The 27,283-nt window shown below is 36.5% G+C and overlaps 1 protein-coding gene across 5 annotated transcripts in view; it reads right to left on the bottom strand.

Moving 5' to 3' along the window:
- The window catches only part of TAX1BP1 (Tax1 binding protein 1), a 56,826-nt gene extending 30,157 nt beyond the window's left edge, over positions 1-26,669 (bottom strand). For 3 of the 5 annotated variants that reach the window (XM_059845538.1, XM_059845573.1, XM_059845565.1), the window contains exons 1-5: positions 26,366-26,502; positions 23,358-23,540; positions 9,973-10,075; positions 6,320-6,507; positions 4,534-4,692 (exon numbers count right to left, since the gene is read on the bottom strand). In XM_059845538.1, the coding sequence (XP_059701521.1) occupies positions 4,534-4,692; positions 6,320-6,507; positions 9,973-10,075; positions 23,358-23,534 (627 nt within the window). In that variant the 5' untranslated portion in view covers positions 23,535-23,540; positions 26,366-26,502. Of the gene's footprint in view, positions 1-4,533; positions 4,693-6,319; positions 6,508-9,972; positions 10,076-23,357; positions 23,541-26,126; positions 26,263-26,365; positions 26,503-26,530 lie in introns of those variants that run through there. The other 2 variants (XM_059845555.1, XM_059845546.1) reach the window with 2 other exon arrangements.
- Between the last annotated feature and the right edge of the window lie 614 nt (positions 26,670-27,283).

The following is a 27,283-nucleotide window of genomic DNA, read 5'->3' as shown; positions in this document are numbered from 1 at the left end:
CCTTTTCAAAAGGCTAAACAAGGGGGGCAGGAAATTTTCATGCTTGGGGGCAGGAAAAAGGAAAGGCCACTTATAACCTCTCAAAACTGATTCTGTCAGAAGAACTACATACTGCATTAAGCAGGCCTTGGATAAGAGGGAAAAGATCAACCTAAAAGAAATAGAGACTGAATTTGTCCTTCATCTTACAATATCTTTTTGGCAGGGTGAGGTTATTAACACAACTTAGTGGTAATAAACCATAAGTACACACTAAAAAAGTGGGGCTGGACAGCATGTTCCCTGTGAGTGCAAACACTGACTAATGCAGAGTTGTGTGCCTTGCAAATATCTTTTTTTCTGTGACAGTGGCAACAAGAAGAAAAAATCCTTTCTGCAGAATCATTCATCTGTTGAGTAAGAATTTTTTTTATTAATGTGATAAAGCACTAAAAAAATTAACCAAATCTAAAAAAAGCAAAAGCCTTTAGGGACAAGAGTGCAATAATGTGTTACAAGAAGATCAGTTTCAGGAACTCTAATAGCACATTATGACTTTATATCTGAAGATGTTTATTCCTCCTACCTTTGGTAGGAAATGACATGAATACCTTTTAAGAAGGCAACACAAAACTGTGTATCTCCTGAACAGCAAGGGCACCTTAGCAAACAAAAGTCCTGTAGTCTGCTGTAACAATTAATTTCAAGTGCCACAAACACAGGAACTCTCCTATTTTTAAAACTCAAAAAATGAGAATCTTTTCAATACCTGAAAACATACATAGATCCCAATAGTCAAGCTTCATGGAGCACTGATTGTATTACACTTGAATAGACTCTTAAAAGCCATGTTCTTAAAAGACTGACCTACTTTAAGCTTATCTCTTCCTAACATTTCCCCAACCACTTATAAAATACCCCAACTCAGCAAAAAGCAGACAGAGAAGACACCAGTTCCACTGCCCAAAATTCTGTAAGAGTAACTAGGTGTGAAGAGAGGACACTTAATCAGGAGTAGGAGGGAAGCACTAATTGGGATTAGCTGTGGCATTGTCATATCTACAACTATCCTATTTTAAGAAAGCAATGCTGCTACAGAAGCATTTCTCAATAATCCAAACTACTTCTGAGCTATTTCTGAAAACAAATACTGATAAAAATCAACACCAAAAAGAAGAAAATCGTCTAAAGGCATATGAATAAAAATGAATACAACTTTGGATTTTAATAGAACTGTTTTTTAAGGAAACATTTTCAAATTAGGAACTTGGAGCTTTCCCATCCTGCACCAAAGTAAAGTAACTTAGGTACTACAGCCCCTAACCCCTGAGGTAACTTAGGTACTACAACCCCTAACCACAATTTCCACATTCTGCTCAATTCAATTACAAAAATGTAACATAGCTGAACAATGGATTTGATCAAAAGACAAAACACATGAGGTAAGATACCCATAAAATTTCCTCTGAAGAAACTAAGAAAGATTTTCAGAAATTGGGCAGATTGGCAAATATTATACATTTAGGGGTTCATAACTCCAGGGCTCCTTTATCACAATATAAATGTATTAAGCAAATTTTAGTTGCCAATACATTGGGTGCATAAAGAGCTCTGCACTCAATTAGGATCAAATACACGTGCCTGTACAGACACATCCATTTCCTTGACACACGAAATTACTGCTTTTTAAACACAGTGCTTTGTACTACTGTAGATTTTTTTTTGAGCTTTTTGCACAAGCAGAAATATACTGTGTATTTCCTGATGGAAGCACTTGCAAAAACAAACAAACAAACAAACAAACAAAAAGCTGTTAAGAGATTGCACATGGGTTCAATGTAACTTACCTTTACTTTTAACAGAAATACATTGCTATCCAGTTCAGCTGCCTTAAACTACAATGGTAATGACATCCAGTATATACAATAATTATATTTTCTTATATGGCCTATTCTGTTTTATTAATTGTTGTTCATTAGTCTAATACACTCTAAAGTATATTGGACAATTTTTTTAAGTAGAATTCCAAAAAGTTAAACCTTTGCCTAAGTTAAAGATTTTTTAAAATACAGATTTTAAATTCATCTGTTCCACTTACTACCTATTTTGTGTATTAAAAGTTTGTAAAGCATAACTAAAAATTCACATGCATATGAAAAAAGAGAACTAGAAACAAAAGAAGAAAATAAAAAGCCCCCATAGTACTTAATTAAAACAACCACTCAAAGGCAAAAAACGTATAAGCCAAGCCAAACAACGTGGCCCACACTAGGCACCTGTGAAGATTCTGCTATTACAGAAAATACAAATGCATTCTGATTACTTATCACTTCTAAGATTACCCCCTATACTCTAATACAAAAATATCCAAATTAACACATTGCTTAGGTTTATTGCCAGCAACAACTACTCACATCACACAAAGAGCACTAGATTATCTGGGGGCTGTGTTCAGGAGCTGTTTTGTAAGACCTGTCTTAGTGGTTAGTTGGAATGGGGGGTGTGTTGTGGGACTGTTTTGTTAGGATTTTTGGGTTTGGTTGATGCTTTATTTTTTTAAACAAGTCACAAGAAAAATAAAACCTAGGTACTGAAATCCAGCTGAGTGCTGTGTCAGTGCTTCTCAGGAACCTTTAAATCAATCCATTAACACACTGTATGTTCCCAGCAAACATAAATTACATAATCCTGTGATCTACTACTGTGTTTCGTGTACTGGGCCGGGAGGCAAGGAGAGTAAGTCATCTTTAAGACTGGAGAGCCACATATAAAGCATTGCTTATTAAAATTTCCAGTGCTTAAAACATTAACTTAGTGCACCTGATGCTCACTTAATTTTCAGGAATAACACTCAATTTATATTCTGCTTATATACATAAACAAATTAACACTTTTTCAACTCAGCAGATATGTTTCTTTTTTTAAAACATGGAAAACAGACAATAGGAAAAAAAATGCAAAATAAGACAGCATCAAATTCTTAGAGAGAAAAAAAATTGCCAAAGTTAGAAAACTTCCATAGTATTTTAGCCAGGCAAAGAGCTACATCAGCCTCAGGTCAGATGTCTATTTGTAGCTAAGTACAAGTGAGAAGTTTGTCACACTGCATTCTCTCTTAATGAGAATACAAGGCCAACGCAGAACAACAGTAGATAAAAAAAGAGACAGTAAAAAACACAAACCCAAACATTCCTGAAATTAAGTTCTATTGGCTAAATTCTGGTATCTTAGCGGCAAAACTATTCTGGATTAGAGAAGTTCATTACAAAATGTGAGAAAGAATTGAGACATTTTTGTTCCTATGCAGTCTAACTGTATCCTTGCGTGACAGCAATCAGAATCCCATTTCAGAAATTGTTCTAAAACGGAATTGTAAAGCTAACATGGATTGGAACTGACAGTTGTTTTCAAACATTTTTTTAAATAAAAGCCTCAAGGGACAATGAACATTATCTATGTAGCTTACTCAGATTTATCCACCAAACCTCTGATCTGTAAATCAATGAAATGTGATTTTATATCCTTCTCTCATTGATTTGAGCTAGTTCTCCCATGCATGTGAAATTAGTATCATTTTTTAATACAAAAAACCTTTTTCTAAACAACATCTTACCCTTTCTTTTCTCTTTAGCCAACACACCAGTCAATTTCATTCACTGTTCAAAAGTATACTACAAAGCACTAACATTTTCAAGTTCTCTCAAAAAATTGCTGTTAAAGGTGTATGACACAGGACTGTTGACATGTACCTACTAGTTCCTAGAAATAGTCTATTAACTGCTGTCCACAGCTAAATTATGTAGGTTTCATTACTTCAAATTTGTCCATGTCACCACCTCCCTCCCACATGTTTTTAATCTTCTCCTATAAGTTGGGTTTTTTAAAAAGCAGCAGCTTAAAAATAGATTAGGTCCAACTTTTAGGTGCCCTTTTTATAGTATTAGATTTCCTCCTTACCACATGAGAATTTCAAATTAAGCTGGCTTTGATTTAGGGTACGTTTACATTTACACCATTGATTAACACTTTTAGAAAATTTTTAGGTTTATGCTTCTTTTTCTTTTGAATTGTGAAACCTTTTAAGAAAAGTCAGTTACTAGTTACTTTTCACTCTTTACACACCTTGGCAGAAGCATTCTCTGTTGATCTTTGCTTTTCATACCAAAAATTTTTACCATTTTGTTCTGTGTTGTATGCAGTTATTCCCTAAGGAGAGGCTTTTTTAAAAGCTTTCCTCCATTTTAAATTAATGTAAGCAAACTTTAAATTATCAACTACTTTCCACTATGAATTCCACAGTTAAATATCAAACATCTGGTAACAGTTGTCATCGATTATCCTACCAAGCCTGGTACCAAAAGCCTTAAATATTTTAGCCATTTTACAACATAAAAGGAATAGTGGCAGGAGGTTAATAGGAACTGACCTATTCTAGTGTAAATGTCTATCTAACTGCTGAGGGGTTTTGATAGCTGATTTTCACAGTTTGACTGGTTCTTGAAAAAGCAGTAATATAGACATGATGAGTCAGCTTTAATCAGTTAAACAACTAACCTTTTTCTCTGCTTGCAGTTGTTCACATCTCTGCTTTTCATGGTTAAGTTCTTTTTCCAGTTGTTCAACTTGATCTCTGAGTTGTGTAGTTTCCTTTTCTAGAACAGAAGTCACCTTTAACAGCTCTTCTTTTTCTTTTATTATTTTTTCAATTTTAAACTGTAAAAAAAAAAAAAAAAGAAAATAATGGGGTTTGGTAATTTTTCTCCCCTTCATTCTAATCAAACAAGTGGATAACTAATTACTCCATTGTTTGAGCAGAAACACAAAATACATGTTCCCCGTTTAGGTTATTACAGTTTTCCCCTTATTCTCAAATTTCTGAAGTTTAATTTCTTTTACTGCATAGTACCAGACTGCCATTAGATAGCATACTTTGCAGTGTCCTGATTTATCCTCAATTTTTCCTTCCTTAAATGAAGTGCCTTTACTGTTCCCAAGTGACAGCAACTGTGGAAGAGGTAATTCTGATGATGGCAGCTTGGTGAAAAAATGACAGCTGACTCTAGAGACACACATTCTCTCTACAGCAGTATTTGAGGAATTTCTTGAGAAAAATGAATATGAAAAATGAACATACACCCTACACCCCACCAACACATGAAAAGTAAGCCCTGGAAGATGAAAAGTAAGCCCTGTGCCCTTTCACCTAAAGGGAGCTTATAAAAAAGACAGGCAGACTATTTAGTAAGGCCTGCAGTAACAGAACAAGGGGTGAAGGTTTTAAACTAAAAGAGGATAAATTCAGATTAAACATAAGGAAGAAACTTTTATGATGAAGGTGGTGAAACACTAAAAAAGGTTGCCCAGAGAGGTGGTAGATGCAACACCCTTGGAAAAGTTGAAGGTCAGGCTGGATGGGGCTGTGAGCAACCTGATCTAGTTGGAGATGTCCCTACTCACTTCAGGAGGTTGGAGTATATGACATTATACAGTTCTTTCCAACCCAAACCATTCTACAGTTCTATAAACAAAGATCATAAAAAATACTTGAGAACTTATTTAATGTTAGTACTATGAGTACATATCTGAAAAGCAAAAATATTCCAGAGGTATCTCTGTACTAAATCTCTCATCCCTAAATTCTGAAAGCCATAAATCAAATACATGCACGTATGTGCCTAGATGCACCTAACAGGATAAAATGTCTGATGTCAAAGTAAGGGAACTGCACTGAACAATTTTCCAAGAAGCAACTCAAACAAAAGTTTGTTTGGGTTTCTTTTTTGTTTGTTTGGGTTTAAATAGGGTTCAGCCTACAAACAGCAACAAAAAAATGTAAAACACTTTGACTCTCAATATACAAACACAAGGCCAATCACATCTCTCTAGCAAAGAATACAATGCATAGAAAACTGCTTTAAATAAAATAGAACTACTCTAATATACTTAGGCACCTCCAATTATTCAGCTCAGTCTCCAAGGCTCTTAACTTGGGCAAAAATAAAAGTACACTGATTCCATAACTCTTTTTCCTTACAAGAAGCACCATTTCACACAAAGGTTATCTTGCTCCCCTCCAGTTAGTTGGTGACTACGGATGTGAGAGAAGGGCCATATCTACTCTTATGTTTCTCTGTCCATGCTTAGTGCTATACATTTTTCATCTTGATTTGTTTAACCTGCAAATGTTCTGAACTTCAACCAAATACTATAGAACAAGCCAGAAACATTTACATTACACAGACATATGCAGGTCTTTTCCGACTAGTTTCTTCTTCAGTATCTGCGGTTGTGTGTATATAGTACAAAAAGAAATAGCATTTTAAGAATTTTTGTATCAAACCTCAAGAAGTCCAGCTTTTGTGGTCACCACTAACATATCAGAGTTTCCTTCATCTTCCATAGTGAGCAATTCTTCAACAGGAGAAGAGGTACGAAACTGGAAAGGTGTGCTTGCGCCACGGATTTCTCCTTTGTAAGTCACGTAACAGAACTGATAAAATTCTCCATCATCATTTGGTAGATAATATCCTATCAAAATAAATTCATATTTGAAGAAATATTCTCCACAAGCTTACAAGTCTCCTTCTGTAGACAGATTACCACATCATGTTTGACTTAGAGATTTCATGCTCATTGCCTCAGTATGGCATAAATATACCATCAAAACAGCAAGAAGAAAAAGTCATCCTATTTAGTAACCTTCATCCCCCAGCAATTTCTACTAGCAGTTAAGACAAAGATTAAATAGCATTAGGCAATAGCTGCTATATGTACACATCACCTCACATACATCAGGTAATAGTTGCTGCATATACATTTATGAAACAGAATCATTGGCAATCAGATGCCATGAAGTTGCATCATGCCCACATTATCGTGTGACAGCTGTACAGTCACAGAACACTCGGTAACTGATTTTTCGGCCTTGAAATACATACACAAGCAAATACAACAGAAAAAGACAAAGTAATATGCAATGACAATATATCTATCTGCAACTTCACCGGGTACCATTTGTACATTGGGTTTTGTTGTTGTTTTGGGGGGCAGGGGTTTGTGGGACAAACTTTTTTTTTTTTTTTTTGGCCTTTTTTTTTCTTTTCTTTTCTTTTTCAATGCCAAAGCACAGAAGTGTTCTGAATGGATGACACCAGCTGAAAGGCAAGAGCCTGGAGTTTAACAAAGAGCTTATTTTTAAAATTGAAAAAAATTCCTCTAGATTTTACATGGTAAGAATAAATCCTTTCTTGAAGCTATGTAATGGTACACGGTGCAAGCAAATTATTTGAGAAGAATTTCTGTGTGACTATCCAACTGAACTGTTGCCCACTAAAGTTTCAAGCCTCTTGCACGACCCAGATTCACAGAGTAAGATTTATCAATGTAAAACAATCATTTCAAGAGCTACTGACATTTTTACCTTTATTAGTATATTCAAGACCCATGCTTTACCCAATTTAACGGTAAGAAAACCAGCCAGTTTTATTCAGAATACTTATTTTTGGATACTGTAGCCAGCCTGATGATGATACTAACACAATAAACCCTCACCTAGTGTTCAGTCCAGCAGGTGATGTCACCCATTTCAGCTCTTACTTCACCACATTTCAATCTTCCCCCTTTCTAACTTTATCATTAAATTTTCACCAACTTTAATTCCAGATTCCTGGAAGTCCTTTACCAGTACTCTCAGCTACCTTTCCTAGAAATAGTAAAACATTACATTTGCTGTATAGACAGCATTTGTATCAAGAACTTCATGTTTCCATTAATCTTATACTTTAATAAAAGTCGCTCATGGAATAGTATCTGAATCTCAAAACATCAGGATTCGTGCTTTTGGGCCTGGCTACACTTTGCTATATAGCACTGTAGTTCAATTTACCTGATTCAGTGGTTAAGTAAGGTGAAACTATGCAGAAATAAATGCAGAACAATCTACATTGCTGCTTCAGCACATTTCATTATTGGTTCAGACAACCTGATTTTAAAACTACTGAAAGTCTTTTTTCTTGTTCTAATATGTACTGGAGAAACAGATTTCTGATTATTTCCTTCCAGCACAATTACTTGATCACAAAAAAACCAACCACGTTTAACATGCTGCACCACATTTACTATTTAGCTCAGATAATTAAGCTCCTGTAAGCTCTACTGATCTCATCTCAGCAACATTAAAATATCTTGCCAAACACAACCAGGAGACTGTTTGAATAGAGATTTAATCTAGCAGCTCTATAAAAGTGGAGATCTGTCAGGATGAAACATAACAGATGAGACAGAGACACTTGGTCTCTTCATGTGTGGTAAAATTTCTGTGTACAAAGGACTGGTAATGGCAGTTCTACTGAACAGAAGGGTTCTACTCTTCTGGATCACTTTTCATTTCAGTCCAACCCAATTTCATTCATTCAGTGAACTTTGGTAACTGTAAAAGAAACTAATGATTTCCTTCCACTTTCTACAAGAGCACACACACTATTCAATCAACTTCAAGGTTATAAAATGGTTATCAGACCATGTGGATATGATCATCGCTGAAAGCACTAGAATAAAAAAAAGACCTGGCAAGAGAAAGAACTGAACTCAAAGCTATCACTATTTGCAGCTTTAATTAGACAACAAGCTAATACAGTCATCATTTCAGGACTTCAATTATTTTTTTTTTAATATGTTTTAAGCAATAACACACACACAAAGACTAAGGCCAATACTTTTTTACTTTTGCCAAGTAAAACAGAAGGTAAGATTGTACACAAAACTCTGTTTGTACACAGAAAAGCATTAATCTAGCAGAGGAGCTCTTTCCACATGAAATTTTCAATTTGTGTATATTTTTGACATTTGTCATCTCCTGTAGCAACAAGTTCTGCATGTTGACTGTGTTATAAAAGTACCATATTTACCTCCATTTTGAACTTGTTACTTGGTAGCTTACATCAATGGTTCCTATTTTTTGGATATATAGAATGGTTAATCCACTTATGCCATGGGTAGCTGATTTTAGAGACATCAGTCACGTCGCAATAATTTCCTTGCCCAGCCTGAAAAACCTGGCAGGAGGAAGTCTGGAAGGTCACTTTGTCAGGTTTCCCACTCAAGAGGCTGTTGTCAGCACCTGAGATTACTGTGGCTGTGCCTAAACAACTGTATGGAATTCTTATCCTTCCAAACCAGGATACGTGCTCAAGAGCTGCACTATTCCCTCGTGGTAAAAATCCTCCTCCTAATGTCAGACATATTCTTCCCATGTTATAACCCACTGTCTCTTTTTCTACTGTCATTGTCTTTTTTTCTATTTAACAAATGTGGCCCTCATGTTTGTAACTCCACACCTTTACAGAGAAGCTATTTCTTAATTTTGATCTCCTTTGTTGCACTTTACTAGACCTGTTTACAGATTGAAAAAGGGAGGGAGAGGGTATGACTTGCACGCAGTGTTGAAAATGCAGTTATACTATAGACTTGTACAGTGGTGTAACATTTTCTGGTTTGTTCCCTATTCTTTTCTTAAAAGCCTCAGATATTTTCATCAACTCCTTGCAGCAAAAAGTCCCTTGCAACTCTGTGACTACTCTGAACTCTGGTGAAACCACCATCTACACTATTTATTCTTTGACAAGAATCACTTCACATCAATAATGTTTAAACTCCAGAGACTAAAGACTATATAAAGACACAATGCACTAAGAAAGGCCAAGATTAAACACACTTATTGTATTTTAATAGTTTCCAGCAGAGCTTCTCTATCAGTCATGAATATCTGCCATTTCTTTGTAAAAAACATACTAAGTCACACACTTTTCCTTACAATTTTCCTTGACATCTAAAATAAGACTAAACTTCCCACAGTGAAATGTTGAAAATTATCCTCCAATTTATCTTTTTTAAACTCCAGAACTGTTATACAATGCTCAGAACCTAAATGAACCGATAAGTACTTAAAAAGCTGAGTAGGCTGGAAAATAGAGAGACACTGCCTTATATATTCACCTTGAAAAGTCAGCACACAGTTAACAGTTGATCCTTCCACATAATTTTCTGGCATAGGTGACCAAAGAAACGTGTAATAATCTCTTGCCGTACTCCAACCAACCTAAAATTAAATAAACCACAACAAAAAAGAATTTAAAAAATTAAAAAAAGAAAGAGAAAACATTAAACAGAAGAATTTGATATACACAGTTAAGATATCATGGTCTGGCCTTTACAACATACTGTAATATGCATATTTCTGCTTCAAAATGCAATGAAAAGATACTTAACAATATTTACAAATCAGGAATATTTTAACAAGCATGTCAAAGATTTAGCATTAATTTTATTAAGCTTGTTACCTAAGGCAGTAAATGGGTCTAAGGCAATAAAAGGGTCTATATAAAGAAAAACAGTAGACAGTTTTCACTATATGTTAAACTATTTGGTACATTAATTTTTTTCTATAAAGATACTCATTTCTGTATTAAAAATACAAAAAACATTCATTCCTGATTTTATGAGAAATTTCCTTAGTGTAGGTTCTGCCAGTGTTGACTCTTTTGTGTCCACAGTCCAACTGGTTCATCAGAAAATGAAAAGGAGGGAGGAAAAAAAAAAAAAGCTTTCTATGCTACTGAAAGATCACAACTGACACTTGATTTTTTTTGACAACTTCTGCAATGCTAAAGACCAGCACTTTACTGAATGCTAGCTCTCATACATACACATTATGTCAGGAAAGAAAAAACACAGATCTGCATGAAAACATAACTCAGCTAAGTCAGCACAGTCTTCTGCTAACTTCAAAACCCCTCTGCTTTCAGAGTTTTCCTAAGAGTGCAGTTCTGTACAGTGGTGAGCCACTGGCAAGGGTCGCTCAGGGAAGCTATGGATGCCCCATCTCTGGAAGTGTCCAAGGTCAGGCTGGATGGAGCTCTGAGCAACCAGGTCTAGTGAGAGGGGTCCCTGCCCTTGGCAGGAGGGTTGAAACTACATCTTCTTTAACATCCCTTCCAACCCAGGCCATTTTATAAGCCTATGATTCTACCCTCTGAAGACATACATCCCAAAAGGTTCGGAAATACATTCAACTAAACCAGAAAGCCAAAGCAATTACTGTAAAGTAATGGATATTAATAATAGCATAATGGTAAAGGAAAAGAAGAAATATATCTGATTTACTCCACTGATGAAAAAAAAAATACCAAAACCTTATGAAATGCTAGGTGTCAAACAGTTTATCAGTAACTGGGAATACTGTCATGGAAGAATTAAGATCTGGAAAGGGAATAAACTGTTTTCCAATTTTTATCAAGTAAGACTGTTTCAAGAGGAAGAAGAAAAAACCAAATAACCACACACAAAAACCACACAACAACCAAGAAAAGATAAAATTAACAATTATGATTTTCATTGCTTCAATAGGCAACACTTCCAAACTCCAAGTGTAGAACTCTTTCTTTATAAAGAATACATTTCAGCAATGTATTTTAAAAGCATTAACAGCTGGGGTTTTAAAGGAATTTTCAATTAAAAAAGAAAAAAAAAGGATGGTATGTTTAGATAGGCAAAGAGAACATTAGAGGTGGAAGTAATTCAATAGCAAAGCAGCAATTATATATGTATATAGGCATACATTTCATGTATGCAAATTAACACAGCATTAATTTTTAAAATTCTGAATAATTATTCCATAGATATACATTCATTTCTTCACCTTTTATTAAGAAGTATGGAAGAAATTAATGCTGAAGATGATGGAGATTTTTTTATATTCTCAAGAAACACAGATTTACAACAATGAAAAACATGGAATTCTCGTTACTTCTGTAAGGCAACACTTATTGAAGAGAAGCAGAGCAGATGCTCAACACATCCACTAGAATAGAATAATCTACCAGATCTTAAGCCTATTCCTAGCAAAGAAGAGTTCTACAATATCTCCTATCCAGCAGCTTTTTAAAATGTCAGTGAAATGAGACTTCCTGGGGTTGTTGTTCCCATACTTTTGAATAGCTCAGAAACAACAAGGAAAACTCTTCCAGTAACTTGAAGGTAGTAAAAGCAATTTTTTCTCGACAAAAGTTCACAGGAAACATTTTGCAAATTTTCACATTAGTCATGTCTTCAAACCCCACACAGATGTTACTACCTTTTTTTTTTCCCTGAACTTGCTTTTACTTCAGAAAAGAGAAGCATATACCATTATTTGCTGTCCTAAACTAAAGTACACTGCTTTCTAAATTTAGCTCTCGGTGAGTGAAAAGTCAACATCATCTTTTTCATTTCAGAAAAGAAACTAAATTTTCACTGTATAGAACTGAAATAATCTTTTTATCTGTTAAAAACCAGAATATGCACACCCTGCTTCTAATGCTATTTTTGTGACTAAAATAACTTTGTTCCTTATGATAATTAACACCAGAAAACAAAGAGAATAAACAAAATCCAGTGAACATAAAGCAAAAATAAAAGGTTTATTCCTGGAATTCTATATTTTTATATTTTTCTTAGATATCACATGTTGATTCATAAATTTTGTGGTTGATCCTGAAACCAAAAGTTATTTTTATCAATACTCCACCTGTAGTAGTAATCAACAAAAGGGTTTTTTTTTTTTTTTGAGGTCATTTAAAACTTTAGCCATACTGATACAAACAAAAAGAATAATTATATAGAAAACAAATAATTCTTCTGGTCTGTTTCCCAGCAGGAGCTGTATTTTGATATATAACTGTAATCTGTGGACTACTGGTAAAGAGAAAATTGTGACACATCAAGAGCTAGCAGGGAATACCCAAGGAAGTTTACCCCACAAGTATTTTCTGTAACAATTCCCCACACTTCCTGTCATCCATCATCTCTTTACCCTGGTGAGGCTCCCTGTCTTACACTCTTATGCTCATGACAATTCCATCCTTTCTCAGTGGGCACCAGCAAGATATCAGCAGGTGTGCATTGCCCAACAGTTCTTATGACTGCACAGAATTTGAGAAAATTAGGATCTTCCCTGCTACATGTTGCACGTGTCCAAATGTGACAATGCAGAGAAGGAAGTATGAATAAATGTCATCTTCCTCACAGCTTAATACATTTTAAAAGGGGAAGGAAAGTATTCTGCAGCAAAGAAAGTTAACTTAGTAACATTTTTCAACATCCTTCCTACATAACAATAAATATCATTACATTTCACAGGGTTATTTCTTAGATGGCACGAACAAGCAGCAAAGCCTCATAATGATGAGAATAAAATAAAAACAAATTTAAGTAATCCATGTTTTAGGTGTAGGATGTAGGTATTAAAAAAAAAATCTGTTATTTTATCAACAGGTTTTAATAAACTTTCACTTTAGTACTTTGTATCTTTTGTCAATATGTTCTTTAATAAGCCTAGTATGGAGTACACAGTGCTTCCAAACTACAAAATACTATACTATACATACATGTACATAGTCATAAGCTTCTCTATGGCACCAGATTATACTATCACAGCTACAAGACTACAGCACACACTGGATGGCTCAGCAGTGATTTAAATGTGATCTTTGACATAGATATTTCTTTCAGCTCAGAAAGAAAACCAATAGATGTCTAAACTTTAACTAGGGTTAAAACTATATGAATAAAATTTAACACCACTTAAGAGAAAGTAAATAAAAACTGAGAAACTAAACTAGTGGCAAAAGCTATGAAGGAAATCAACAAAAAGTGAAAAATATGAAGAGAAGATGGGAATATTCGTCAGCAGCTCCACAGTGAGTTTATATGATAAATAAAACCCTGTAGCTTTGGAAGCAAAACAAACGGCACCCTCAGCAATATCGAGCATATTAGCTTAGAAAAACAGTTTCATTTCAGAATCAGAAAAGCTAGGTTATTTGTCTTACTGCTGATGATACCAACAAAACCTACTACCAATAATACAGACTATCGTCCAGGTTAGTCTCTGAAACGGGAGAGGAGCTCAGATCCTTCACAAGAACCCACTCAATGTGAACACCTTACCTGTACTACACTGACAGGAGGAAAATGGAAAATTGTCAGTCGATAAGAACAAGAGTTTGACTATTTCAACTGCCAAAACATCTGATATAACCAACACTGAGCACCTCTTCTCATGAAAACATTATATAGAAAACAAACAAATGCTTGTTAGAATGATTTGAAAATTTCATTCCTGCATTTGAAATTCAAAACAATGAAAAAAGCCATTGAGAGAAATTATGTCCATTATAAAAATATATTTTAAATAAGTCTTCAATAATACTGTATCATTTTTCATTTCTTTCACTTATTAAGCAAGTTCTACAAATTTATGAAAATTATGAATGTTTATGAAGCACCAAACATATTTATTTATATTAATAATTAGAACTTAAAAGCTGTTAAAAGACGTTAACAAGTGGAAAGATGTGGAAACCCACACTTAATTCTTGTTGAAGACTCATGTGAAATCAACAGATCTACTTTGGTACGAAGAACACATTCTTATATACCAAAATGTGAAACCAAAGTTAAAGCTAACTTTTAACATATCAGTTGAAAAAAAAAAAACCAACCAAAAAAACCCCAAAAAAAACCCACCACCAACAACAAAAACAAAACAAAAGCATAACCAACCAAAAGCTAACTACAAACATGAAACTAAGTTCCAGTCAAAATATAAAATATGTACTGATGCACAGTAGAACTGTCTTACTATCAGAAATCTTAAGTAAATGAAAAATTTATATAGGGCACACTGAGAAATTTTCTCTGAGCCAAGAAGAGCAAAACAGACACAGTTTATTAGTCCAACTTAAAAACCTGGCATGAGCCATGGCAACCATTACAACATCCACATTCAAGCACACAAACACTGCAAATTATAGAGCTCCAACATAAAACCTTCTGAAGTTCAGAGGAGAAAAATGAAGAATTACCTGTCTAACTACACTCACTGCACTTCACTTGTTGTGAAGCCTCAACTCAGGTTTATTATCTGATGAGCACAGCAGCCATCTGCATTGACTGTCTGTGCTGGTACCATTACTTTTTAAAGAATTCATTGAAAACTCTGAAAATACTTTGCTCAGAGTTCAAAACTCAAAAAATAGAAACATTCTTATTTCTCAGTCAAAAGAGCATGTTAAGACTTCGATGATGCAACTTCCCTAAAGCAACAGAAAGAAAAACATCCATTTTACAACTAAATTAGACATAAAGCATCTGCTACTCAGCACATTCTTCAATATTCTCTACATTTAATTCTTTCAAACTCCACTCTGAAATACATTTTTTAATTAGATAGCTGTTAAAAAATGCAAACATTCTTGCTTTCCTTCCATAAGTTAACCACGAGATTAACAATCCAGAAACCAAATCCAATTTTCACCTTCTCAGCCGTGTTTTTAAACCAAAACATGACTACACAACACTTTTACCAAAAAAAATGTCATATCCAGATTAGGTTATTATGTACAATGTATAACTGAAACCTCAGTTAATTTAATTTTTCCTTCCATTAAAAAAAAAAATCTTTAATAGGCCATTACAGAGTAATACATTTATGATATTTCTATCTCCTACTTTTGAGCAAAAATATTTACTTCAATTTAGGACATCATAAAGACTTTTCAGTCATATAACTCACTAGCCATGGTGGAAATGCTGAAGTCTGGTAAAGTTTAAGAGTTCAGCATCAAGTACGTTGCAATTTGGTTGGGCAAGTAGGGACAACTCAGCTGTCCCATAATACTCACACTAGACAGGTTTTCCTTCTACTAACAAATTGACATGTAGTCATCACAAAGGTTTTTCTTTTTCTATGCTGCCCCACAGACACAAGCCCCTCTCTTACTGCCATGTCACATCCCACAGCGAGATTAGTTTTCCCATATTTACATTTCACCCATGGTATGTTTCAACAGAATAGCTTGAAGAAAATTTGCCAAGTAGAAAAATAAATGGGAGGAAGAGGGAGGGAGCATAAATAGGGAGTGCCTGTCTGTATAGCAATAATGAGTTATCCAATATCTACCTAAGGGAAAACAATAACCATTTTATTTCACTGTATCTCCTTCAACTCTCATCTGGTTCATCTTACACAGAATGTAAGCTTTTCTAAGACAAAAGCTCTACCTTACAACTCCACAGTGTTTCCAGTGTAAAAATTATTTCCAACTTTGTTTTCATTTCTTGAGTTTGAGATGAACATGGAAAATAAAATTTTTCTGATTTTCCATTTTGTTAAATTTCTTTCCTTTCATAACTGCTTGGTAAAGTAATCGATTCCATCTGGAGACAGAGTGCCTTAAAGAAAGACCATCAGCATGGGAGGCTCACTTGGCATTTTGTTCCCTGGCCTCAGAAAGCTGTTACACAGCTGAAAGAACAGCAGTGTTCATTCTGCTATATTAACAGTGCCTGACCCATCTACACAACATCAAAAAGCCAAAGAAGCAAACATTTCTTTGGAAAACATTGTTTAGCTGAACCAACTAGGGCATAATCAGCAGGCCTTCACTGTAGATACCTAATTACGATCCAGTTTTTAAAAAAAAAATCACACAAAAAGCCCAACCACAAAATTTATCAGAGTAAAAATTAAGCCCTTTTTCTAATTTAAAAGGTAAATTAAATAGCTGAGAAAGAAATTTGGCAAAGCAAGAAGACAACATGCTACCTCTTAAAGAAGCAAAATTACAGACAGTATATAAGGTTCTGGATGGTTGTTATACAGTTTAATTATTACTGACAACCGTAAGTCAGCAGCCTTGTCATGTTTCACATGATAAGAGACACTTACTTTGTCCCAAATCACAGCCAGCACAGGTGTCTAAGCAAAACACATTGGGACCAGTATCATAGGAACAGATTTCTCCAAGCAGGCTTGGTTTGGCCATAACCCTGAGTAAAGTAATGTTATTTGAAAGTGACAGCAATGCCTGTGCTACTGTAGCACATAATCTACAACCCGCAGCTACAAACACGAAGTCCTTCTAAACAACTAGCAGATAGGAACATGAAAACATCTGGGTGCAGTGAAGTTCATACCAGCCAAAATTACTGAGAGTTAATGCTGACTCTTAACACTGATATGCCATTGATGCAATGTACTTTTGAACACAGGCATCATCAGCAAATAATGGATAGCAGTTCTGAAAGAATCAAGCTGTACAAAAAATTTCAGAACATGGACGTAAGGAAAAGTAATTCTTTAAGTATTAAGTACATTGTAGTAACATTCAGGCATAGACATTTCAAAATAAGTAAGCTAAGTCAAAACTTGGGGGTTTCAGTATGCCTGTAATCACCTTATATACCACATGCAACTTTGAATCAGCCAAGATGATTAAGCCTTCACTTCAGACATGACCTTGCTACTCACACTGGGATTAAAATCAGTTATACAACAGGAGTCCCAAGGTTGTGACATTCTTGGGTAGAAGATGGCTGCAAAGTACTCTAGATTCTTTATGAAAGGCTGTAATCTCAAAATGTTCTCCCAGTCCCAGATCTGAAGAGGTCCATCTCTGCTGAATGTTACAAACACGTACATTAATTTGGACCACTGCAACCATATGGTATTTGTTGCAGTATCAAGGTACTATCAGGATCCTAAGTTATGATCACCTCTTGTTGATTATATTTCTACCTCATAGCTAGGAGGAATGTGTCAAAATGACATTGACAGAGTGCCTAGACCATAAGATCAACTTCCTCTATTAGGTATAAATCAAAATAAATATAGAAACAATATGAATTCCCTAAAAGTAAACTTGCTACATATGTAAACTACTGTCCAAAAAATGTATGACAGATCAAAGAGTAACAAAGCTACTGTTTACTTTAGGAGATAAGCATGGAAATGTATTTAAAAAGAGCATCAGGTGGGGTTTAAGTGAACTATTCCCCTGCTACCACATCTCATGAGAACAATCAATTAGCACATTCTTTTATTTCAAAATTGTTACCAGCTACTGACTACTTTCTTATGCCAATTCTACAACCTACCACACCAAATAGTTTTAGAAAATTATTGGCACTTGGAAAAAAAAAGTCAACATTTCTTATCAAAGACAACATCACATAAACCCAGATTATCATTCTCTTCACCTCATACAGAAACAGCAAGTGATGTTGCCAGGGACTTTCTTTTTTATGCCAAGTACAATTTACTTTGCTTTCCAAAGAAAGTAAACCAGAAACCAACAGAATCACTCAAATTCACAGATAAAGCAGTTCTCAAAAACATTCTGAATTCCAACAGTTCTTTTCCCAAGTATTTTAACAACAGGACATACTGTGCACTGCACATTCATGCATCTATCATGGCCAGCTGTGTAATGATGATTCCATGCCAGAAAAATGGTATTTCTATATGCATGTGGCAAATAACACATCCAGATGTTTTGTACTTCAGGATGTAATCTGTATGGAAATAATTGTTGCTTAAGTTATCAATCTACAGCAAAATCAGGATATTGAAATGACTCACACAAGCTGTACTATTATTTGAAGTCCAAAAGAGACTAAATAACCCAGAATACTATTCAAAGATACAGCTATATTGCCTTGATAAAATGCAAACAAAAATTTGTTTCTGAAGACTCTATCAAATACAGTGTTAAACTGCGTTATAAAAGTTTTTCACCACAGATAATTCTGAGACCTTCTATAAATAAGGACATTGAAAAGACAGAAATTAAGTTGCATACAAACACAGGCACTGCACTGATGCACAAGCAGTAACTCAGATGTGGCCTGGTAAATACTGAGTACTCTCTCTGAGCAAGAGGTACTTTTTGTGTTCATTGAGTTACTATGATCTTCCCAATTTTGGTTACTCAGTTGTTCCATACGTTAGGTTGCCAGAACATTGGCTCTCCATTTTTAATTTTTAATTGCGGATTTTAAAGATATAAAAATTAAGAAAAAAATTATTTTCTTTTCTTCTCTAGGGGTACTCTGAGACAGTCAATATCAAAGCAAACCTATAACTTGTAAATATCCTAGAAGACTGGTAATGTAGATTACTTAGAAAAATGTATCAACTAGAACTGAGGAACAGAAAAGTTTTGATGAAATAGTTAATTAATGACACAGCAAGACCAAAGTCCTTAACGTAACATATGTAAGATTGATTATGTGCTGATATTGCAGGTCATTCCAGCATGCTTGTCTCAGCTAAATTATATCTTTAGAAATTCACAAAGTATTATGATATACCCATTAAACACCTACACCTTTAACATTACTCTCTTGATGCAATATCTTTACACTGCCCACAAGAGCCCTTCCTTGTACCTTTGAGATGTGGAGTAAACCAGCCTCTCTTGTATACTGAACATCTGACAGCCCTATTTGCAGACATGTGCTCCAGACAAAAAGGTAGGCACTGCTTCCTAGAAACCAAGCAGGCTTTTCAAACACTTCTGCAAATCTGGACATTATGTATTAATAATGCAAAAAATATCACTCAGCCATATGATTATTTTATTTTACAGTCATGAGATGTAGACTTCCCTCACCGGAAATTAGGACTACCTACAGACAGGCCAGTTTTGCAACCAGATGCAGAGCACATATTCGTTATTTTTCCTCATTTCAAAGGTTTAGATTTGGGTTACATTAAAGGCCTCTCCAGATTCTGATTAACCAGAGATGAGCAGAAACAAATAAAGAGGTCTTGGATCACTCTAGGAATACAGACCTCCTATGAAATCAATCAAGGATGGTAAGTCTTCTCACCTTTTGAGTCCACACTAGGAACCATCAGGTTATCCCACACAGAAACCCTCAGTAGAGGGAAAGCTGATCTCAAATTCTGGTTCTCATAAAACTGCATGAAGAGGAACTCAGGCTCTGGATGTCCATGCCAAATACTACACCAGTACTCATCTAAAAAAAATGCCTTTTATTTTCTTGGTAACACACAAGGATATAACTGATCAAGACCTTTTAGCACTTGATTACAGATGACTCTCCAGAATATCATAAAAGCAAAAAAACACATAGCAGCAATGACAGACAACAGACTTGAAGACTGAGTCAAAACCTGTATTTGACTCCTCTCCTGTAGGGGACAAGTAATAAAAATAAACACAAAACAAATAAAAAATGCATATGCAGAACTTCTGCTCTAAAGGATATTATCTTCATTACTTCAATTCCTACATCTCCCAGTTTTTGCCAGACGTCCAATCCCAGAATTAGTGTATGCATTTAGATGCATCTAGTTTGTAAAAGAACTGGTACACCTGAAACAATTCTCCTGTATGCAACATAACTCTTTCAGTTTATGAACTCTAGGTCTTCATATTTCTAAGCAATACAAAATTACTTGCCTGGGAAGAGTTTTAAACCTGTTACTGCCACCTCAAAGAGCCTTCTCCTCATTATTACTGAAGTTCAACATTTAGCAACTTACACTGGGAACAAAAAAAAAAAATCACATTTCACCAACAGCATATGCAGAGAAGCTGATAGTCTTAACTTTCACAACCTCAAGTAAGCTGCTATTAAGTGAACTCTAAAAAAGTTTGTAAAAGAAGCTTCAATTGTCATTCCATATTAAGCAGCCATACCAACAAAGCAGGCATAGCCCTTCCCATAGACACCCTCCCAGTCCCCTTGTTTCCATCACAGGGACACCAGCACAGCTGCCCATTGCACCACACCATGATCAAACCAAGAACCAAGTCAGTTATGAAATAAGATGGCAAAAGCTGAGGGAGGAAAGGCTGTGTATTCCTGGAAGATCATTCTACTGATCCATTTCACTGTGCAGCTGCACTAACAGCTGGACAAGAAAACAAATGCAATAATATAAGGATATACATATATATATATATATATATATATATATATATATATATATATAAAAAATATTTACTCAAGACATCATTGCTGCTGAAGAAAAGCACTCATTTCCTAAATAAAAACCATTCACTTAAAAAGGTACCTAATTTTTTACCTAAGCTTTTTTTCAGTTCAATAAAAAAAATCTTATCCAGCCAGTAGAGCAAACAAAGAGTACTGCTGAAGCCACTGACCCCCTAGAATTCAACAAAAATCAACATTATAACCAAAACCAACAACGCTCACAGAGTGCAGAAGAATCTTACTTCATATTTATTTTCCACACCCATCTGAAATTACCACTGTTTGTTGGGGTTTTTGGCTGAGGTTTTTTTTTTTTTTTTAACTAGGTGCCTTTTTCCTCTGCCCACTATTCACTATTACAACACTAGCTACCTTCTGTGCAATTTCAGTCAAAGGTTAAATGACACCAGCTTGAACAGATTTGTTTTCTAACCAACTTATGCACTTCAAAAGGACAAAGTGAACTTTATTCCCTCTACATGAACAGTCTGTGAATCAACACTTTCAGTTCTCTCACAGAAATTCCACTTTCACTGCATACCAGCCAATACTGAAGATCATTAATTACTGTTCTCATAATTATCAAGATTTTCTTTTGTCCTTTTTTTTTTTCAATCATAGGCTCAATTTACTAACCATGCATTGCAACCTTCATATGTGTTTAAGAGAAGTAAATGATAAAACCCCTTTCTGCTTTCATTAGGTTTCAAGCCACCTCCAGGTGCATTTTTATTTGCTTATGAACAATCCGTTCTCTAGAAGTCACTCATTTTTACATTCAGATCACAGTACAACTTCTATTATCTATCCCAAAATGACTAGGTTTTCATAGTTTATTTTACTGCCAACATTTCCCATACATATTTGTATACACATATGGTTAGCTGGCTCTATTTAACTCAGTTTACTGTAACTATACTAAGTATATTCATAACACTTAGTGTAAGCTGATATAACCACTAAAAGAAAGACATTTTTATTCTTGCCATCTTGCAATGCTTCCTTCCCTTATACTGATGTGAATCAGGCAAACTGGAAATTTAGTTGGGGAATTCCATTTTAAACATCGAGTCACAAAACAGTGGTCTTAACCTCAATCTGATTTGCCACACAAGATCTCGTTTCACATGAAGAGGAAGCACAAGAAAGAAGCCACCCTGCATTAAAGATGTTTCTTTGAACAGTAGCACTACCTTATGCCAGCTCAACATGTTCCTCAAATGACTGCCAAAGTGTTACCTGCCTCTGTTAAAGTAGAATAAAGTAGAACATCAATAGTATAAGAAAACTATCATCACAGTCAAGACAAAATCAGACACCTGTACATTGCACACAGCATTTTGTGTAATCACTGAAAAACTGTTTCCCAACTTCTTTTTTTCTTTTACTTAATTAGTAATTCTAGAGTCTTGCCTGATTGCCTCCCTCACTTAGGTGAGGGAGGCAATCAGTCCATTATATTTGCATTTCAAAAATTTCAAGATGCTTACACGCAATATAAACAGAACCAACTCTAAAGTTTTAATAAAGATTTTTTTTTACATTTCATGAATGCCCCAAACTAAATATTCAAGTGTTTTTTCAGTTACATCATTTGTCAAAACTTTGCAAATAAGACACATGTCTAAGCAGAGAAATGTGCCTGTTGGTAAGCCAATGCCTCTCTGGCACAATTTAGTAACTATACAGTCACTGCACATTGCATTAGAAACACTTCTGCGTTGTCACACAGCACAGTATTTCTATATTGCAGAGGAGTAATTTAGCTCACAATCTGCAGATTACAACAAAGTCGATCACTTACATTCTTTTACAGTGAACTGAGTTCTAAGGGAAAAGTGCTCCAGTAAGAAATTAGCCTGTCACCCTTCTCCCCTCCCCACTGCCAAAGCATCACTTCATTAAAGCCTGAATCAAAACTTCTATTAAATAAAATGCAAATAAGGAATTTAAGCATCATCTATTAGGAACTATAGTGACAAAAATAGACAAATCAATGTCTTAAACAGATGTAGATATAAGAATGAATCAATTTCTAATCCTGTAAATGAAGCTTTATTAACCTTTGAAAATATCTCTGAATATCTTTTTTCCAAGGATCTGTTTTGAATAATTTTAGTGATCTATACTGTTCATCCTGTTCTAGCAATAAAAATTAGTCAGGGGTGTGGGACAAGTTATCTCCAGCTTAGTTTCTATTCTCCGCGCACATATTTCACACACAGTATCACATTCTTCACTCAGTCCTGTTCACAACGTCACTCTGTAACCACACATCTCTTCTCAAATAATTTCCATTTAATTCTGCACACATTAAACCTTCTCTTTATTCCAGCAGACTTCCAGCTGGACTCACACTTCTAGTTTTGGTCTCCAGTTTAGCCTTTGTTACAAAACTGACACTAACAGCAGGAACCAATACACCACTTAAGTGATGTTCAGCTTAAAGTTTACTGTTATTGAGATTTATTTTTTTTGCTTGCAAGAGAGCAAGCAAATGTTTGAAAAATATCAATAGAACAAGCATAACTTACCTTGAAAATACCAACCCAGTCCTTCTGATGAGGATGGATAAACTGGGTCAGAGTGTAGTGACATTCAAGATGTGTGTTTGGAAGGTAACTTTTTGCAACATTTTGAAAAATCACATGTGCAAAATTGGAGGTCTGCAAAGTGCTAGCTGAGGATGGAACTTCTTGAAAGGATGACATGGTTACCTGTAACAAAATTGTAGAAGTTATTACTTGAACATAGTGGAAGAAATTGTGAAGTTACAAAAATTAATCTAGTTGAAATACATATGACAGCAAAACCTAACAATTAGTTCCCCTGTTCTGAAACAGAGAGCCATAAACTAAATTCAACAAAGTGCACTGCCTCAGCACGTCTCCAAAACAACCACCTCTCAGAATAAAAAGAGCAGGCATTTCAGCAATGACATCAAGATGGAGAGAAAGCATTGCTTAGCTGAATGCCCCCAGTCTTATTCTCAGAGTCAGAAAGCAGAAAATAAAAGCAGTGGTGTGAAAACAAAGCAGGGTTCTAACTTAATGAAAGATTCTCAATGGTTCTAGACATGCTGAAGAAGGAGAACAAAAGTTCCGTAGTTCCCCTGCTTTAAACTTTTCTGAAATCTGTACTGCTCAGAGCTTTTCACAGCATTTTTATACATTAAGTTTTTCCACCCCTCTCAGTAAAAGTATCAAAGTTCCATTTTGAGACATTTTTTAAAAATAAGAACGTTTATGTAAACAGGAGGGTTTTGTTTGGGCTGGCTTTTTTCCCGACTTCAAGAGTTTTCCTGCCCCCGTTTAGCAGTCTGTGGGCATCTTTTACTATTCTCACTGTAACACATACTTTCGTGTTTAGCTTCATTACCATAAACAATGGCCTGCATTGATAGCAGGAACATTGAGGTAAGCATACAGATGGAGGGATTAACACTAATCAGCTGGACTGCAAAAGCTTTTAATCGTGCTCTCCATTCACCACCTCATTCAGGATACATAGTGCTACAAAGCACAGTAACACAAGATGCTTCATGATCAGAACAAGAACATCCCTTCCTCAGATTTGGCAATATCTGCCAAAAATAGAATAAATGCAAGTGAGAAGTTTCAAGTGTCTGACTCCATTGTATAATCAAAATTTTGTCAAAACATTTGATATTAGGAGGATTAGGGCCTCATGTAGCTGATATTTCTGGAAAGATGAGCTATCCTGTTCTTGCAATTGCTGTTGAAAGTAATTTTATACCGACCGAGCACATTCACACCTTGAAAGAGGTAACTGCCAAGTGTGTGACATAATATGTTACTTTCATTGAAGATACATGTGGAAACCAAAACCAAAAGGAGACAGGTCACTGCAAGCCTCAAGTAGTTCAAAAATGAAAAGGTGTTTGTGTACCTCCTACAGCCTTTTAAAATTTCACCAGTTAAAAAATAAGCAGCGAAGCCCTTGTGCTTTCTGAAACAAACTGCACTCTGAAGTAAACACATATCCATCATCCAAAACAAGGAAAAGGTAAATGCAAGGGGTTATATTTTAGTTTTAAACCATCAATATTTTAAGCTTATTACTGCTCAACTTAGAGTACTACATGAAGTACATAGGGGCGGGCAGCCACGACATTATTTCAATGTATCAGATGTTAAATAAAAAACAGTCTTCTATACTGACCAACAGGGGTTACAAGATAAAACACAAAGCTTGTGAATATTAACAGACATAAAAGAAAAAAATGAACTTCCATAAGAAACTGAGTAAAGATCAAAACACAGTTTTCTAGAGACAACAAGGTACACAATAAATCTTATCAGTTATGTAGCTTCAGTCCAGAATAGTAAATGTTACAGCACGGTAAAACCCTGAAAACTCCCACATATTTCAAAACATAGGCATCTCTCAATTTCACTCTGAACTGTAAAAGGTATGCATTGGCAATTTCTATGGTTCTAATAGAAAAATAATAACCTTAGTTATTTTCAATTACAACCAAATAATTCATTTTTAGTAATTCAGTAACTTAGCCAAATAACATAGGCATGAAATAGTGTATTTAATTTTCATTAGGTAGAATAAGCACAAAAAGAGTAAACACAGCATTAATAATAAAATCAAATGAATTTTTTAAGTAAGTCTGTCTTTAAAATTGTATAGCTCAGCCTAAGCGCATATTAAAAAAAAAAAAAAATAAAAATCACGAAAAAGCACCACTAACCTCAACCAAAAGAAAAAAAAAAATCCACTTCTATCCACTTCTGCACATTGGCTGTCAGCTGCCACAGCTGAGTTCTAGCCCTAGTGGAACCAGTAAAGGTAGACTGGTTTCCAACCCCAAAGCAGAACTGCTCACAAATCTAACTTGTGCAGACCAGCGCAATCATGTGGGATTACTGTTGCCTAGCAGGAAAATCCCCGGAGCTTAGGTGATGCACAGATCTACTTACAGTTCAAGGATATGGGGATGCTGGGTACTTGCTTGCTTAACTCGCAGCTACCGGCTAGGCAACGGGAGAGGAGGAGGAAGAGCTACGCACAGGCTTCATTACTGACATGACAAGCGCTTCCCACGGGAAGGCTAAGCGACGCGTTTGCCTTAGCGCAGCGGAAAGGACGGCGAAAAGGAGGAAAAGCTCGTCGGGCAGGGAAAACAAAAGCAGGACAAGCCGCACCAGCCCAGACAGCTCCTCCCGGAGTGCTCCAGCCGTGGTCCCGGGCCCCCGACACCCCCGGCCCCCACCTGCGCCGCCTCCCGCCCCTTCCCCGCCGCTGCTCCGCCACCTGCCCGACGCGGTCACCTTGGCTCCGGGCCTTCTTCTTCACCCGCGGACAGGGGAGCCCCGCCGGCTCCCGCAGCCCGGCCCCGCCGCTCCCCTGCCGTCCACGGCCGGCCCGAACAGCTGGCGGGGGCCGGTGGCGCAGAACCGCGGCCGCACGGCCCGGCCGCCCCGGCCCGGCCCAGAAGCGGTCGGAAGCCGGCGGGAAGGAGCGTGTCAGCCCTGCCCGGGCTCCCCAACCGGCTCCGGACAGCTCTTACCTAGGCAGACGCGGAGGGCGCCGGGGACATCAACATGGGGCCTCCGCCACCAGCGCCGAGCAGCTCCGCCCGTCCGCCCGCGTCACTTCCAGCCCGGCCCTGCCCGCACGGGGCGGGCCCGACACGGATCCGGTTGGGGACCGGGGGGCGGCCCGATGGTCTCACCTTCTCACGGGCACACGCTCTCAGTGGGGCTCGGGGGCGGGCACGGCGCTGTACAGGGCATGTGCCCAACCGGGCTGCTCTTTCCTCCGTACAGCGCTCCCACGGTGCCTCCTGTCTTGTCCGTGATTACAACATCAGCTCTGTCGCACCCGCTTACCCCGAATTAATCATCTCCTCTTCCGTCCCACGTCAAGACACAGGCTGCCGTCACCTTTTAGGTCACCGTTAATCTGCCAGGCTTTGTACGTCTTCCTAGGGCAACGGAGGGCTGAGATAAGAGCGACTGTGAACGCTTACACAGGGTCCTGCCTGGGTACCTTGGCGCATTTCCATGAAAGCGTGTTACATCACAACACCGACTCGGAGAACCAGGGAAGCACAGAATCATTTAGGTTGGAAAAGACCTTTGAGGTCATTGCGTCCAACCTTTGACCAATCACGACTTTGTCAACTAGACCGTGGCACTAAATGCCACGTGGTTTCTTGAAGACCTTTAGGGATGGTGACTCCACCACCTTAATCGCTTTAGTTGCCACAAGTTTCTACAGGATTAATACCTTTTATCACATCTGATAGTTTTAAAACAATCTGGATTTAAATGGTTTGGGCATTAAGGCTTTTCTGACTATGCTTGCAACTATTTCACAAGCTCCACTCAATTTCTATCCAAAAGCAGCTCTTAGAGCACTGACTAGAGTCACGGTGCTCAGTAAAAGCAACCAGTGATGAGTACCCATCACTGGTAAGCAGGAT

This window comes from Haemorhous mexicanus, chromosome 1 (assembly GCF_027477595.1).
Source record: "Haemorhous mexicanus isolate bHaeMex1 chromosome 1, bHaeMex1.pri, whole genome shotgun sequence".
Taxonomy (NCBI): Eukaryota; Metazoa; Chordata; class Aves; order Passeriformes; family Fringillidae; genus Haemorhous; species Haemorhous mexicanus.
Note: the sequence above shows the minus strand (reverse complement) of the source record. Positions and strands in the feature narration are given on the sequence as shown.